Here is a 17,895-nt window from a genome sequence, read left to right on the forward strand (position 1 = left end):
CATGGAGATAGCTGCTAGGATTTGTGGTCTACATTATTAATCTTAATCATTTGGGACGACTACACTACACTGTCCATGGTCTGCACTTAACATGCAAGGCACAACAAAACTGGCTCGCATTATTTTAAAAGCCCTTACTTGATGTATCAGTCAAGAATTACATTTTAAGTATGAGAGAGTTCAACCTCCAGTAAAAATAATAGAAAAGAACATGTCTGGAATAATTAATAAACATAAAGACTGTGATAAACTGTGTTTGCACACTGTATATCTGGCGAATTTGGAGCTGAGCGACAGATGACTGCTGGTGTCACAGTGATTTTTTAAACAACAATTTGAAAGACCACTTGCTTCAAACTGCATAACCACCTTGCTTATCAACAAGTCTCTGATAGAGCGGGAATTTATTCATTGATAACAAATAATAAATACACCAATAAATCAACTTTAACTGATTATGATAAAGCTTTTGAAGATTTCTCAATTGATTTTAAGAGAAGAGGTTTTACAAAGCTCATATGTTCAGCCAAGGGGTACGTTCGTGATCAAATATCCACAGAGCACTTTGTAACCAAAATAATGAAATTTCTTACTGGAGCCCTTGTGGACATCATATTGTACAACCAATGGTCCTCCAGAGTATTATGGAACAGCTTTTAACACATGATGAATTCATCACTGATTTAAAATACAATATTTTGTCAGAGGATCCGCTAGCTACACCATCGCCCTTTGTTATTGAACACATGCAACCTGAGACCTCTTCACTTCAACCACTGTCATCGTCCGGATCAATCATAACTGCAAACCCAGGAGCACAGGAGACAACGAGATGGCCATACATCACGATCGTCTTGATTTCCAAGCCAAAAAATCTTGATTTCTAGAAAACAGTGTCCAGTGAAAGTGATGTGAATCATGTGCAATATGGTGTCAGTGATCTTTGTTTATATTTTTCATATTTAAATTGAACTTTTATGACAATGAAAACTGTTCCACATGTAGATATAATAGTTTGAATGTTATTGACCTGGCTCATAATAATGCACTTTTAAGTTCAAATAACAATAATCGTATTAAAATATCAGGAATGAAAAACTACCAAAATTTAAAATATATTGAAACCAATCTTAAACTAAATTCCAAAAATAAAAAAAAATGTAAACAACATTCAACTTTAACTATTTAAAAAATTACATCAAAATGTTCAACACCTATCATCACGTATTAACGTATTAAAAATTAATTTAGAAGAAATCCAGCCAGATGTAGTAGCAATTTCTGAACATAAAATGACTGGAGTAGAAATCCTGCATCTAAATATTCCAAAATATAAAATATGTCCATTTTTTACAAAGTCCATCTCACTTGGCAGTGGTGTATTACTCTTAGTTAGAAATAACATTAAAAGTAAAAAAATTGTTAATTCTGGAAGTTTAAGATCTTACAGCCGAAAAATAATTTGAATGTTGCTTATCAGAGATTATTGTAAATACATTTTCATTTATTTTAGCATGTATTTATAGATCTCCATAGCAAGGTCTACTTGAATCTTTTCTGAATATACAGGGTGAATCTAAAAGAATACCACAACTTTAAAAATTTATAACTCTGCAGAGAATAAAAGGAGAGCTAAGCACTATCTGTCGTCGAATTAAGGAAGCTCTAAAGTTTGATTTAGTTGCTCATTCGTTCACCTGAGGCGCTGTTGACAAGGCGTCAGCGTCAGTTGATGCTAAGATGGTGACTGCTAAACAGAAAGCTTTTTGTGTTATTGAGTACGGCAGAAATGAATCGATGACAGTTGTTCAGCGTGCATTTCAAACGAAGTATGGTGTTCAACCTCCTGATAGGTGGTGTATCAAACGTTGGTATAAACTGTTTATAGAGAATGGGTGTTTGTGCAAAGGGAAAATTTCTGGACGGCCGTGCACGAGTGATGACAATATAGCACGCATATAGCAAGCATTTGTTCGCAGCCCAGGTAAATTGACTTGAAGAGCTACAACTTCCACAAACATTGTATGGAGAGTCCTATGAAAAAGGTTAGTAATGAAACCTTATCGTTTGAAATTGGTTCAAGCCCTTTCTGCAGCTGATAAGATAAAAAGAATCGATTTCTGTGAGTTTATCCTTGCTCAAACGGATGAATCTTTCGTTTCAAAGATTGAGTTTAGTGATGAACACACATACGGGAAAGTCAGCTGGCACAATGTCCATATATGGGGTACTGTTAATCTGTGGGAAACAATTGAGCATGAACGTGACTCGCATAAGGCAAACGTTTCCTGTGCAATTTCAGCCAATACAGTTTTTGGTTCCTTTTTCTTCGAAGGTGCTACTGTAACTGGACTACAGTATGTGAAGATGTTGGAGAATTGGCTGTTCCCTCAGTTCGAACAAGAAGCACAACAATTCATATTTCAGCAGGATGGAGTGCCACCACATTGGCGCTTATCTGTCCGTGGCTACCTGAACGTCAACTACCTGAGGCGATGGATCGGCCACCAGGTAGTTCATCAATGGCCTCCAAGAAGCCCTGAACTTACCCCCTGCGATTTTTTCTTATGAGGGTATGTTAAGGATATAGTATTTCGGCCACCTCTCCCAGCCACCACTGATGACTTGAAACAAGAAATAACACAGCTATCCAAACTGTTACGCCTGATATGCTACTGAGAGTGTGGAATGAGTGGGTATCAGATTGATATTGTTCGAGTGTCTGGAAGGGGTTATATAGAACATCTCTGAACTTGTTTTAATACTCTTTGTAATGATGTATAACAGAAGGTTATATTATTTTTCTTCCATTAAATACAAATTTGTAAAGTTGTGGTATTCTTTATGAATCACCCTGTACTTAATTTGTTATGTAATACATTAAATGATAAATTCAAGAATATTATCATAGTAGATTTTAATATTAATGTTTTGAACAAAGACAAAACATATAGGAATTTTGTTAGTATTGTAAATTCTTTTAACTTAGTTTATAAAGTAAACTAGTTTTCTTACTAGAGTTACCTCCGAGTCAGAAACCAGCATAGATAACTTCTTCACTAATATCACAAGTAAGAAATTACAGACATCTGGCATTATAACAGGTATATCATCAGACCATGATGGGCAACTGATTGAAATTCTTAGTGTAAAAATACTCTTCATTATGTAAATAAAAGGTATAGTAGAAAGTTTTCGAAAACTAACACAAATTTATTTTTAAGGCTCTTTTATTTATTTATTTATTTATTTATTATTATTTCAACGGCATCCACCAATATACAATAATTTCACAACATTTTCATGCAACTTAAATATAACATCAACAAAATAAATAACAACTAATTAAATTACAGAAAGTAGTGATTATGCAGTGGAATAATAAATAAGTATTAAGATTTGTGAAATAATGTTATAATAGTAAAAAATCACAAACATCATCTCCAACTGATATTAAGGGGAAAAAACTCTATCACTCATTACTGTTGCAGTCTCTTTTTAAGGTGTGCGATGCTGTCATAAAACATATCACCATCGGAAGGAATGCTGTTTCCACGCCTATGAAGTCGAGCAATAGGACCGTGATAGCTGTAATTGTTTGAGTGGTGGCAGGTTGAAAACATATTCCTGGATCTGGTTCCAGCAGGCACCAAGAGGGATATCCTACTCAGAAGCTCTGGTGAATCGATCGCCCCGTTGATAAGCTTGTGCAGGAAAATAATATCAAACATTCTCCTTCTGCACTCCAGCGTAGGCAGAAGAAATTCCTGCTCAAGTGCGGGGACAGAGACCTCCCGATAGGCTGCACCTCTCCGGACTCCTTGAAGTCTGCAAAATTTGTTTTGAATACTCTGTAGTTTGTGAATATGAGATGCGTAATGAGGGGACCAAACAAGAGTACAATATTCCAGATTAGGCCGAACTAAAGCCTTGTACAAGAGCAGTAGTGTCTCGTCACCGAACGTCCCTCTAGACATTCGAAAAATGAATCCTAGCATTTTGTTTGCCTTCAAAGATACCGCATCAATGTGTGCATCGGGTGACAAATTTGTAGTCAAACTTACTCCAAGGTCGTTTATCGAGGTCACTCGCTTGATGTCGCCGGATACAGTGTAATTGAAAGCAACAGGATTCTTCAGACGACAGAAGGTGATTGTAAGACATTTGGTTGAGTTAATGACCATCTTATTATCATCGCACCACTCAGCAATTAGGTTCAGATCACGTTGAAGATTGAGACAGTCATCACGAGAGTAGATTTCTTTGAATATCTTGAGGTCATCTGCGAAGAGGAGATATTCCGATGATAGGTGGCTGATGATGTCGTTGACAAACAAGTTGAAAAGAATAGGGCCAAGCTTGGACCCCTGTGGGACACCTGAGGTGGGAGGAAATTCTTCAGACAAATGGTTTCCAAGTTTGACCCTCAGCGAGCGTCCACTTAAATAGCTCTTGAACCATTCTAGAGAGAGTCCGCAGAAACCATATCCTTCGAGCTTGGAAATCAGAAGTGAGTGACTAATCTTGTCAAATGCCTTGGAAAGGTCTAAATAAATGCTGTCCACTTGATGTCTTAGCAAGTGAAAATTGATTATTAGTTTACTAGGCTAGCATAGAAACTAAGTAAATGTATTTTACTCAATATTTGTTCATGTCTTGAAATTAGCTTTCCTAAATTATTATCTGTTGAAAAAGAGAAAAACCTAAATAGTTGGATTTCAGGTGATGTAAAGATTAAAGAGGAAAAGAATGCACAATTGGAAAAAACATATAGGGTTTGAAAAACTAATGATTTAAAACAATTAATTAATCAGATGAAAATTGAAAATAAAATTTAAATAAACAGTGATAAAAAAAGGGATTTGATAGTAAAATTAAGAAAACTACAAACAAGTCAAAATCACCAGTAACATACAATTAGTCCAGGATGACATATCGATATCAGACTCATTTTTTTTTTGTAATATGTTTAATGAGTTTTTTTTATAAATGTTATTGAAAGATTTGTGCTTCCAAATATTCATAAAAATGTTGTTAATCAATCGGATCTTGAAAAACTGCCTCAAGCCTCAAATTAATTTAAATTTATAGAAGTTGATGAAAGAATTTTTAAAACAATTATAATGGCTTTCAAGAACAAATTCTAAACAGGAATTGATGATATACCAATCACCCTCATTAATTAGTCATTCCCGCTAATCTCCGAACCATTATCCCACATAGTCAATTACTGCTTCATCATTAATATCTGGCCTTTTCCCATCCAAATTAAAAAATCCTAAAGTCGCTCTACTCTATAAAAGGGGCATTTAAATAGTCCAACAAGTTACAGACCTATATCATTATTATTTGTATTCTCTAAAAATGTAGTATATAATCAACTTTTGGATTACCTGGAGGGTAATCCCATATTGGATGATGAGCAACATGGTTTCTGACCACAGAAATCTACGATAACTGCAGGTGTTAATTTCATTGAATCAATAATAGATTTGGTTGATAGGAATAAAAGTCATTGGAATTAGCTTGACTATTCCAAAGCATTCAACAGTGTGTCACATGATGAATTACCTAATGTACTTTACAATTTAAATATTAAGAGTAAGGAACATGAATAGTTCAAATTATATTTAAAAAACAGACAATGATGTATTCAAATTCAAAATAGTTTTAGAAAATATAAATACACTCAAAATTTGTATTCTAATCTTCAAACTATAAAACATGGAGTCTCACAGGGATCTATACTTGGTCCTCTTCTATTTCTTTACTATTTAAAAGGGTTTGCCGGGTGTGATACAGGTGGATGGCTCAATGTTCCTCTACACTGATGAAACCAACGTCACATCACAAGTAAAAGTCAAGAGGAAATTGAGCTTAAATCATTTCTAAGTTTTTCAATTGTAAAAGAATTTTCATACACTAAAAATCTCCTATTATCAATCGAATTTTATTTCATTCTGTACAAAACAAACTAGATCAAAATTAAAACCAAATGTTTATCTAGAAAATTCAAAACTGAATCAAGTAGAAAACAAAATTTCTTGGACTAATATTGGACCAACAAACACTTAAGTTGGGATAAACATGATGGACCATCTAGTAAATAAAATGTCCTCTAGTCTTTATGATCTGTGACAAATGTCGAGGATATGTAACATTGAAACCTTAAAAACAATTTATTTTGCATTAATCAATTCACACATGTCTTATGGTATGAGCATGTATGGAGCTACAAGAAAAAGAAATCTAGACCAAATGCTTCACCAATAAAAAAGAGCAATTAGAAAAATTTTAAATTTGAAACACAATGAATCTATCAAACAGCATTTGTCTAAATTAAGAATCCTTACTATATATGATCTATATATTTTACAAACTATCATGCTTGTGAAATCAAATGAAAGTAGTATACGTAAATTAGGAGAAAATCATGATTGTAACACTCACCATAGAAATTATATCCATCAATCCCAAAACATAACTTGAACTTTTTAGTAAAAAGCCCACAACTGCAGGATCCAAATTCTTGTTATTTCTTCCAAAAGAGTTTGTAAAATCTGCATATTTAAAACAAAGTTAAAATTATTTTTAATTGAAAAATCACTATACTTATTTAAAGAATATTTTGAGGTAAACTTCTTTAGTTAATGATTTATGTAGTTACTAAATAGACATATTGTAATATAATAGTAACGCTATTCTTTATTGATACTTTATAAATGTACATTGTGTAAATCTTGAATAATTTGAATTGAATTTAATATTGTTGCAGCAGTGTTGCCAAATCTCGATTTTCAATAAACTAAAAGCATTTTGATTGACACTGTTTCTCGACCTATAATGTTTTATACTGTAAACGTTTTGTAACTGAATAAAAAACATCATTAAATGTTTTGTTTTTACAAAGAACGTTCATTTTATAAACAGATATTGCATTTTCTGTCTTATTTTTGATATGTGTTAATTTAATTAAACATTAACTTTTTGAACTTTATGTTTGTTTGATTAGCCTGTTTTACTTTATTCTCTTCGGAATTAAATTTCTAAGAGTTTTGGTTAAAATGTTTGTGTGTTTATTACCCATTTAACCCGTTTCTGCCCAAATTATTTTTTTGTCAGATTTTTTGGTGGCCTTTGGTTATTTGCTTTATTATCGTTTATTTACTATAGTTTTTAGTATGAAATATGTAAAATTTTAATAATAACAATAAATTATAGCATGTGTCGACATATGTCGACAGTGGGCATGAACGGGTGCAGTTAGAGAATAGAGGCTAATGTAGACATTTGTCGACAGTGGGAATGAAAGGGGTGGTTTGAAAATAAGTTAAAAAATGAAATAATGATGCTTTTAATTGTTCCATTACAGTATTTATGAATAGATTACATATCATAAAGGATTGTATAAGAGATTACTTCCTCAGGAAGTATGGAAAGCCCCTCCGCACAAAGCACATGGCATCCAACTTGACAAGTCTTGCACCGTTTCCTTGTTGCTTTGGAACACAGTGCCGCAGCGAATTTGCTTTTGAACTGTTTCTAAATGATGATCTTTTCCACTGAATCGGATTTCAGGCAACACCCTACTGGATACTGTCTGGCTTGGCCGTCCTGCAGAGGATCGATGGCTTGTGCATGTTCGCATGTACGTACGGACAATGTAGCGGGTGAATCCAAGAAGATCTAATTGTTCTTCAGCTCCTTTTGGCGTCATTCTGTAATAAAATCCTAGCAATTATTCATACTCACATTCAGCATGTATGCAACCATTGGCCAATACCACTTTTTGTTGCGAATATGAATAACGGTAGGTAGATACATTTTCATCTAGCCTATCCACCCCACCCATATTCATATTGTACCAATTGACACAGTTTGGCTGTGGCACAACGATGTGTTTTTTTATTGCTAGAGGACCAACGCTTTGCTTTCCCCTCAGGATGAACGCCTGTTGCTGTCGACGCTATAGTAAAAACACTGTTTGTCCATGTATCTTACAAGTGTTATGTTGGTGTCTGTGTGTCAGTTATTTGATGGAAAGTACCCTCTTGGTTCTTTCTTGAGATCTTGAGGTTTACGAAGAGGGGCATCCTCCAACTCTGTCTACCCTTATGGTCCCTGTACCATGATATCCCCTGTTTTTTAACGCTTCAAGCAGTTTTAAAAGATGTAAAGAAGTTTGTCGAAAAACAAACTATATTTTCTGTCCTGTGGGAGTTCAGATATAAGATCAATGACAACTGAGCCTCCCACACCGAGCTCAGGAATAGTTGCTCCAGTCGCTTTGCCCTGATACGGTTCCGCTTGAATAGCGTAGCCTAACCTTGTAGCTAATATCCAAACTTTATATCCGAATCGGATAGGCTTCCCATGGATATGTTGTTTCAACCCGTGCCTTCCAAAATAAGGTACCATGGATTCATCAATGGATAAGTAAATGTCACCTGGGAAGTAACGAAGCCATCGCTCGTTTCAGCATGCACATAACAGAGCGAACTTTTGGCAAACTTGTCATCTTTGTCTAATTTATCATTTTCACAGAAGTGAATGTTTTTTCAAGATATCCTGAAAACGATTACGTGAAATTGCACGTGAAACTGCTTCATGATGTGTGTCCTCTGCCGTTTCCCCAGTACATTCTGTAACGAGCCATAGTGTTGTATCCTGATAGAAAAAGAATGGCGAAAAACAGACGTATTTCATTTTTTGATGTAGAAAAGTTTATGTTTCCTTTTTCTAGGGAATATTGATTAGTGCAATAAACAATGTACTCTACGACCTCGTCATCAAAGAACATTTCAAACAGTTCTACAGGAGAATAATCATTTGACAAGAAATTTGCACGAGTAAACTCTATAGAGCTTACATCTGCAATGTCTTTTTCTTCCATGTACGTTTTGACTTATTTCCTTTCACCTTCTTTTTTGTTCTAACATCTTTTATTTGTTTTTCTTTTTTTTAGTTCTGCTCTCTAACGTATTTTTTACTAACTTTTCCTTGGGTTTCTTCTTCAAAAACAACATCTACGCTTACTACACTGTTATCTTCGTCCACAGGTTCCTCAAATTTCTTATCTTCTACTTGTTCCACTTCTTCTTGGTCACTTTTTCTTCAGGTATTCCACCAATTCTTATTGTAAACTAACCCATCTTCAGTTAATTTTCTTCCTATCAGCTCACCACCAGCTCTGAGTTGGTTGCCAGATAAATGATTTATGTTGCCACTATCATCGTCATCGGAATCACAGTCACTGAGGGCTGGGATTATATGGTGGCTCAATAAAAAATGTTGGATCTATAATATTTTCACTCTCTTCCAATATATTAGCGATGTCAGCTACCGTCAACTAAAAAAAAACAATTTGTTGTAATGGACATCGACCCCTACCGCTGGTGCCCCACTGTCGACATTTGTCGACATCAATATTTTATGATTGTAAAATCGATACCCTAAAAACAATATTTTACACGTTCAACACAGTAATACGTCATACACATATCTTATATCACTATAAAATAGCGTACGGTAAATAATATTATTATTTACAAGGTTGTAATACACTTACCTGTCTATCAGTGACATAGTGAGGCTGAGAGTCAATCAGTAGAGTTGTTGACACAAAAGCACCAAACTAGCCACTGCCGCGGCGCATCAACTGCTAGTTCAGAGATACCAACATAACAGCGGGATATTATCGTAAGAGTCCTAGACCAATCAAAAATTTCCCACAAAAAAATATTAAGTTGCGTGTCGACAAATGTCGACAGTGGGAAGAAACGGGTTAATGATTTACTTCAAATCTAAACAAAGCATGTTTTTCAAGACCGAATTTTGCATATTTTTCTGATATCTCAGAAATGGTGGTCTTACAGGTCTGGGACGTATTTTATTCAATTTTTCAGTTCATTTCGCATACAATCCAATAAATTTAATAACTATCATTATTTTGATAAGAGGAAACCACCTGAGAAGTTTGTCGGGTTACTTGTTGGACACCCTTTATAAAACTATAACATTTCCATATTTTGCCAAACAGATTCATGCACACTGTATAATGTAGTTATATCTATGAGCAGTCTTTGCAATACCCTTTGCATAAAAATCTGCCACCTGTGAATGTAGTCAACCTGCCACTTGGCGTTTTGAAGCTCTTTGTTATCGACGAATCACTGAAAAGTTGTTAGGAGCCAGTCTTGGCTGTGGGAGCAAAGACATCCCATTTGGCTTGGCCAAAATTTCATTTGTACTTTGAGCAAAAGCATAACACTACATGTCAGAGGCTATGACGGTTGTTTTGAATCACTCTTCTTGGTCTTTTCAAAATGTCACATGAGGCTTTATTAGTGATGGTTATACTATTTTTATAAAATCTTAGCATTCCAAAAAACTGTAGCCATGACTTTCTTTGCTGACTAAGCTTGACGGGATTTCTTTGGCTTACATGGTGAAGCGGTATATCCTCATTTCAATTTTTTTCGTAATTCACATAGGCAACCCAAAGTCTCTTCACCAGTAACAATCTCGTCTAAGAATTCTTTTTCAAAGTCATACCGAGAAAGAAAGTCCGTGGTAAAACTTTTTGTTTTGTAGTTGTCTGTAAGCAGTTTTGGTAGTCAATGAATACAAAATTAACGGTAGCCTAGTTTTTCTGTCACTGTCTTGTGTGACTGAGAAATTTCAGCAAGATGATTGCAAAGTTTCGAAATCATGATTGGCGGTTCTCATGAACTTTTTCATTCACTTTGTACAGTAGATCATCACTGGCAAGAGAAGGCCTACCACTCTCTTCTTCATGGTGAATATTTTTCTTTCATTATTTAAAATTTACATCCATTGACAGATTACATCTTTAATCATAATGTCTGGGCCTAACACCATGCACTTCACACTTGGCAGAATTTTCTATTACAGCACTCATGTTTTGATGTTGTATCGGGACAATGTGCTAACGTACATACTGATACATGGTGATACTACCCACACTAATTCCTGTGCTATACATAAACAACTGTTATTTTCTGGATAACCCTCATATTTTATGAGATTGTTTGGTCATAAAGCAAAGTACAGAATCATTTATGCAACCTAAGTGAATTGCCTTAATATTAGATAGTAGAGTATGTTGAATAGTAGAGAAAAATAATTAAAATTATGCTCAAGTCTTCTACAAATGTATAATGTAAAACATAGTAATGTAGTCAACGAACTCTATGACCATGTGCTTGTTTGGTCATAGTAGAACTATATCCCATAGTCATCACTTGAGTGGACTGATACCAAATACCCACACAAATAAACAGCATACCACACAGTATTTGGGCCAGCATAGTGAAAGTGATGATCTTGGCATGACCAAAATAGTTTTGTAATTAACAGAAACAGAGAGTGTGCACCTAGAAAATGCTAATGTTCTTAACCCTATTCTACAGATGAAAATTCTCACGAGCATATGTCATAATGACTGTGACTTCTGCTTGAAAGACTGTGGGGTAAGGACTCACAGGGACCACCAGCTCTATACATGGTCTCACTCCCACAATTCTGGCACCTGTACTGGACCAATATCCTCCAACTGACGGCTTCTTGTAAGGTAAACACAGCAGCCTTGGTGGGGTTGACATTAAGGCACATTCCATCACACCAGTTACTCACCACGTTTAAAGCAGCATTGGTCAATTCCGTGACTGTTGTCACTCACAATAATCCCAATGTCATCTGCATACCCCTCCGCAAAGACACCACTGCTGTTCTAAGACATTTGCAAGAACGTCTGTTTTGCAGGTCTGCAACTAGGTTTCATAGGAGGAAGGACGCTACTCTGGGGACAGCCCCTTGTAGTCCGTGCACTGATGCTCGCTCCCATAAAAGTGGTAGTATACACCCCATCTATGAGTAGGGTCCTTATCTAGTCTCATATTTGTCCATTAATACCACATGTAGAGACCGCATTGACAATCGCCTAAGTGTCTATTGTCAAAAGCTCCTTCAATGACACGTATGGCTACTTCTTTAGCTGCTAGTACCTTCTCAATCCTGCATACCAATTGATGCAGGCTGAGTTGCATGATCTCCCTGGAGTGTAAGCATGCTGATTTGGAGGTAGAGAGCACTCCAAGTGAGTTCCCACCCAAACAAACCTAGCAATCATCTTCTTCATGGTTTTGAGAATAAAGAAGGACAGATATATCGGCCTAAAGGACTTGGGTCAATCCAGGATAGACCTCCTCTGCTTAGGTATAAACTTTACCCTGGATACCCTCCAGGACAGAAAGTACATGAGGGCAACAGAAGCCTTGAACAGACTGCATAGCAGGGAAAGGGAAATATTCAACCCCCGCTGCAAGCAAACCAGAATCATTCTGTCTCCTCCCGAAGCTTTATATGGACTGAACAAGTAAACCACCGACTCAATCTTTCTGAAGGTTATTACACAACACACCAAACTCCACAGTTATTTTGCTAATAGCTTCTGAAGCCTTGCACAATCCTGCACACTGTCAATGTCAGTGCAGAGTTTCTTCCAGACTAATCTCTTAGCTGTACAAATCTTGTGGTTGTACAGTGGAAGAGCTCCATGGTAGGTCTCCCAAATACCCCAAGTTTTTGCTCTCCTGAATAAAGCCCCGATTCTCTTCGTCGATACAGAGCTCCACCACGCTACATTGGATCTCCTCTTCTTAATGACAGGACAACTGAGATCAAAAGAAACCCAAAATTGCAGAAGTTAGACTGTCAGCAGATTTGTCGAGCTGTACTATATTGTGAATCCGTTTCCGGTTACTACCTTTGGATCCTAGTTGTACCTGTAGGTTTTCCTTGTATGATACCCAGTTTGTGTTTCTTGGATTCCTATACTGGACTTTTTTCAAGTTCCGGTCTCCGAATTTAAAGCAGATGAGCATGATCAAAGAAGGAAGGCTCGTCAGACACATGCCAGCCATGTATCCGATTAACCACATCCTCTGTCATCATGGTACGTCTATCACCTCCATACGTGCCTGCATGCAAAACATAGAAACAGTACCCACATTTGCAACCACTAGACTATGGGACATTATATATTCCAGAAGCGACTTACATCTACTGTTTGTGTTGGTGCTGCTCCACGCCTCGTGCGAATTAGCATCGCAGCCGATTACCAACTCCAAAGTGCTCCTCCCAGCATAATCTCCCAAGGCAGCCATCTCTCTGAAGGGTGTAGAATCAACATAATCATACGGGAGATATGATGAAATCATCAGGGTTCGTTCAGTGCCAGCTCCAATCAGCCTGACGGTGGAGATATCTCTGGAACAAAATTCCAGAACAGGAATGTTGTTCACCTTGTTGCTTACAAAAAATAAAATCTTTGGCATTATTATTATGGGTGCTAATAATTTTAACCCCTGTCATGGAAAGCCCTGATATTTTACCCTTACAAATCCAGGGTACCTGTATTACAGCCGCATGAAAATCTTCCTCATGTTCTCAGCTGGACCTGCTCTACACCAATGAAAACCTTCAGTTCCTCACTTTAAGAGTCGCTGCTGACTGCTCATCTATCAACATTACAATTGTTCTGGAACCTCCTGTGTGGGCATCTCCGACAACCTTCCAGTTAGCCACGGAATTTCCAGCCGTCTGTTTGGCAATGGCCTTAAGGATGGTTGCATAGTCCTTCCAGGCCACAGATCCATCAACCCTGAAGAAGTCCTTGATAGATCTTATGAGCTCCCTATAGTCTCCAAAGACCTCTTCTATCTATCCCCTCAGTACCACAACATTGAACCCCGGAGCCAGAGTGCAGAGCCAGTCCCTTGCTACATAACATGATGAGAGCTCCTCTTTCAAGAAAGCACCTCTTAAACTGCAAAAACACACCCTCTGCTGAGAAAACCTCATCAAGGAAAGCACCTCTCAAACTACAGACACACACCCTCTGCTGAGAAAACATCATCAAGGATGCAGCTGCGAGGCCTCATCCTCCAAGAAGCACCTTTCAGGAAAGATCTTGGGACCAAAGCAACTTTATGTCCCGTCAAAACCTCCCTAAATGTATCCCCCACTCTGTTGAAGGAGTAGTTTTGCAATCTGTCGGCTCTGAAGGTGCGGTTGGGTGCCTCTTCCACCCAAGTGCCCTCTCTTCCTACTTGGAGTACAGTCAGTTCTTCCAATTTTACCAAATGCTGACTCCCTATGCTTCTTTAGTCTTTTCCTTTCATTGGCTGATTTCTAGCTATTTGCCTCCTCTATTCGTTATCCGGAAGCCAAGTGCCATCAGCGTTCTTTTGCTCCTTCAACCACTGCTTTCAATTTGCAAAGGAGCTTGAGATTGTAGTCCAGTTAACATGCTGCAGATTGTGTCCATGGACTCAACCTCTACATCAACACCACCAACTGCTGAGTCTTCGTTGATGGTAATTGAGCATGATGAACAGGCAGGGACATCCAAAGCCAAGCTGCTGGATGCAGCTGCCTGCTGTAAGTGTTCTAGATCAAGATCTTTTGGGTTTTGTTTATTTTTGTTTTTAAACTTGATAAAAGTTCCACAAATATTGAGGAAATCTAGTCAGAGCCTCGTATGATCAGGTAAGGTTATTTTACCTTTAGTACCTTTGGATCTCCTCTTCTTAATGACAGGACAACTGAGATCAAAAGAAACCCAAAATTGCAGAAGTTAGACTGTCAGCAGATTTGTCCAGCTGTACTGTATTGTGAATCCGTTTCCGGTTACTACCTTTGGATCCTAGTTGTACCTGTAGGTTTTCCTTGTATGATACCCAGTTTGTGTTTCTTGGATTCCTATACTGGACTTTTTTCAAGTTCCAGTATAGTTCTAAACATATATATAGTTCTAAACAGCTCAATCCCCAAGGGCTCCGTTCACGATGCACTATCCCCATACCATGTATGTCTTGGGCACAGGTCGCTTCACACCATGGGATAGGAGGCTCCCAGTCCATATAAAAGCATATGTGTTGTACGATTCTGGACAGACCACTCGAGACTGGCCATGCCCAACCTGGCACCACTCCTACGAGGTGTCGAGGGCAACTGCTGCCACAGTGCACAATTGGGGCACTAGCCTAGTTCCTGGGGTACAGTTGACATGCAGGACACTTATCCAAGTGTCCATTCAAGTCCAACCATTGGTTGGATTTGGATCCCCCATTGGTCTTGCGTGGCACTAGAGACAGTGTCACCGTTAGGGAGGTACTTTCCCAGTTCATTGGGGATCACCCAAACTAAGTTCAGCCCATCCCCTAGACCCCTGTATTACATTTAGGCAAACACAAAATATTTAAGTCCCAGTAAATGATTTTGTTACTTGTGCTCATACTCAGGGGGCAATTATAGAAGGTTCTGTTCGATACCGGTGTCTACTTATTCTTCAGATAGCAAATAAACCACACTTCAGTAACTGCCATAGCAGATAACTCTCTCATGCATTCAGTTAGCATTGTGATATACTTGAAACCATGATACTTTTGTGGAGATGTAACAATGGTTTCCTTCGTAGAAAACCTGGAAAAGCGTGGATTATGTGTGAATTTGTTTAATGTACATGTAATTTTTACTAGTGATGGATCGATTTCGATACTCTATACCGCAGCTCTCTGAATCTCATTATTTGGTTGTAGCAATTCAACCTTATGAACTGGAAAACTCGTGGTTTCATACTGAAAGTTTGAGTACCGCACACCTCAAACCCGCATTAATGGACTCTCCTCTGTGGTAGCGCTAGTTGATAATTGTTTATTCTCTTTATTTTTCTGAATTGAATATACGCATTTTCCAAACATCATAGAAAGGAATATAATTAGGTATATACATTATGCAATTTCAATACATTGAAAAACACAGAGGTATAAACGAAGGAGCTAGAAATAGGAGGTAGCGATGTCACTGAATTTCTTGCATATTTCACTAGTGTCGAAATTTGTTATGCCACTATAACTCACAAGTTGCATTTCCTGCAAATATAGCATGCGATGAGAAACTGTTACCAAGCGCTCGGTGTAAGGGTTAAATACACTATTACAGTTGTTTATATTTGGTTTGAAAATGGACTAGAGATGCAAAAATTTTGAACCGGAAAAAACCAGGCATTTGAAAAAAGGTTTAGAGTGGCCACTCTCTATCTTTTAAGGCCAAAAGAAGCTTTTTTATTGGTACAATTAATTTAAATTTGTTTTGTGAATATTTAAAAAAACAATAATATATCACTGTAATCCAAGACCATGTATTCCTCATAATCTTACGTTTTATTTAAGCATACATATGACTATGTTTAATTTAGCATAGTAGCCCAAAATCTCCCTGCTACTAAACAGTTTTTAACACTGCTAGTCGGAATGTCAAGCAATAAAGCGAAATAATTTTGAATTAATGCATCCTTTAATGTTAAAATATTTCTGTTTTGTTTAGTAAATATTTATTTTTTCGGCACAATTGGTCAATTTGAACATGTCAGCATGGCAGTCAGTACATTTCCAGTCAGTTTAAGTGCCCGTCTGGACAAGATAGTCAATGGCAGCTAGAACTGGAAACTAGTATTTCTACCAGAACTGTCTCTTTCCACAATCCCGTGGAAAATGTAGATGGGTTTAAATAAATGTTTCGTTCTGTTTACAGTCTCAGAGACAGACTTGACCAGAGACCGAGACTCACTGACGTACCAATAGACCTACCACCAACTGTTACTAAAACGTCCTGAGTTTACCAAGTTTTTTTTTTTAGGCTAATTAATCTATTTTCTCACTAATTCATCCAGATTTTTATTAGTCAGTGAAATTCTCAGTATTTTTCAGCCAAAGAAGGACATTTTGTGTTACATCTGTGTATATCTTTATATAATTCGGCATATCCCTTACAGTGTAATATTTTTGTCAATAATGTATAATTTTGGTGGTAATAAAACATATTACTACTTTGTCTGTTGCTTTATTTACCAGACATTTTTAAGATAATTTCCTATAAAGGTAAGTATACAAGTACTAATATTCTTTTGTGGAAGTATTGGAGTCAGAATCACTGGGAATATATAATATGGTATTATGCATAAATAGATTGATGATATGATATATTTTAATTTTGGACTGGACTATTTTGCTATTTCTTGGCTCACAATAGGAGCATGTGTTGCCAGCACAAATTTACCAGTCTTTAAACAACAAGGATATATTTTATTTATTCATTAATATATTTTATATATATATAACACGCTTACGTTCTTATCATAACATTCGAATGTAAACAAACTGATTTTTCAATTTTAATTTGACTTTATTTGGTGAAATGAATGTGTTATGGGTGGTAAAAAGCACTCTAAGTGTTAATTCAGACCAAAAGCTATACCTGTTCCAAAATTTCAGCACAGTCCGTATAGCAGTTTCAGCGTGATTCGAGGACAAACATCTAAACATTCAAACTTTCACATTATTTTATATTATTAGTGGGATAAATTATGCTAATCTATAATAAAATCAAGTAACATTAATTAGCACATATACGAGGTATGTTCAAAAAGTAATGGGAATTTTCATTTTTTTTAAATATTTATTCATGTACATTAATGTTGTCACCTTCAAAATAGCCCCCATTAGATATTATGCACATGTGCCAGTGCTTCTTCTAATCTTCGAAACACTTCTCAAACTTGATCTCTGTGATAACTTTTGGGACTTGATCTTATTTGGTGTTAGCGATCCAGAATGTCTCCACTGAAATGATTGAGCCTTAGTTTGATTGAGCTTATTTTAAATTAATTAAAAACCCAACAATATTTTGTTTTCCAAACTTTCTTTTTAACATGGCCGGCTTACAAGTTTGTGATGATCACATGAAAAATTAATTTCAATCAAATATTATCTGTGATCCGAAAGGATAGGTTCAAATGAGCACACATATTTA

The 17,895-nt window shown here is 36.6% G+C and overlaps 2 protein-coding genes across 4 annotated transcripts in view; one reads left to right on the plus strand and one right to left on the minus strand.

The window, feature by feature from the left end:
- LOC124365558 (RNA-binding protein 45-like) overlaps positions 1–16,915 on the plus strand; it is a 69,219-nt gene extending 52,304 nt beyond the window's left edge. For 2 of the 3 annotated variants that reach the window (XM_046821552.1, XM_046821563.1), the window contains exon 11: positions 16,618–16,915. The gene's annotated coding sequence lies outside the window, so the exon portion shown is untranslated. Of the gene's footprint in view, positions 1–13,070 lie in introns of all 3 variants that reach the window. The other variant, XM_046821558.1, reaches the window with a different exon arrangement.
- LOC124367946 lies at positions 770–12,160 on the minus strand. Its single transcript, XM_046825212.1, has 4 exons — positions 12,027–12,160; positions 7,471–7,718; positions 4,065–4,378; positions 770–883 (listed from the first exon to the last, which is right to left on the minus strand). The coding sequence occupies exons 1-4, from the start codon at positions 12,158–12,160 to the stop codon at positions 770–772; spliced, it is 810 nt and encodes a 269-aa protein (XP_046681168.1).
- Positions 16,916–17,895: the final 980 nt, after the last annotated feature.

Source organism: Homalodisca vitripennis, chromosome 1, assembly GCF_021130785.1.
Source record: "Homalodisca vitripennis isolate AUS2020 chromosome 1, UT_GWSS_2.1, whole genome shotgun sequence".
NCBI classification, from domain to species: domain Eukaryota; kingdom Metazoa; phylum Arthropoda; class Insecta; order Hemiptera; family Cicadellidae; genus Homalodisca; species Homalodisca vitripennis.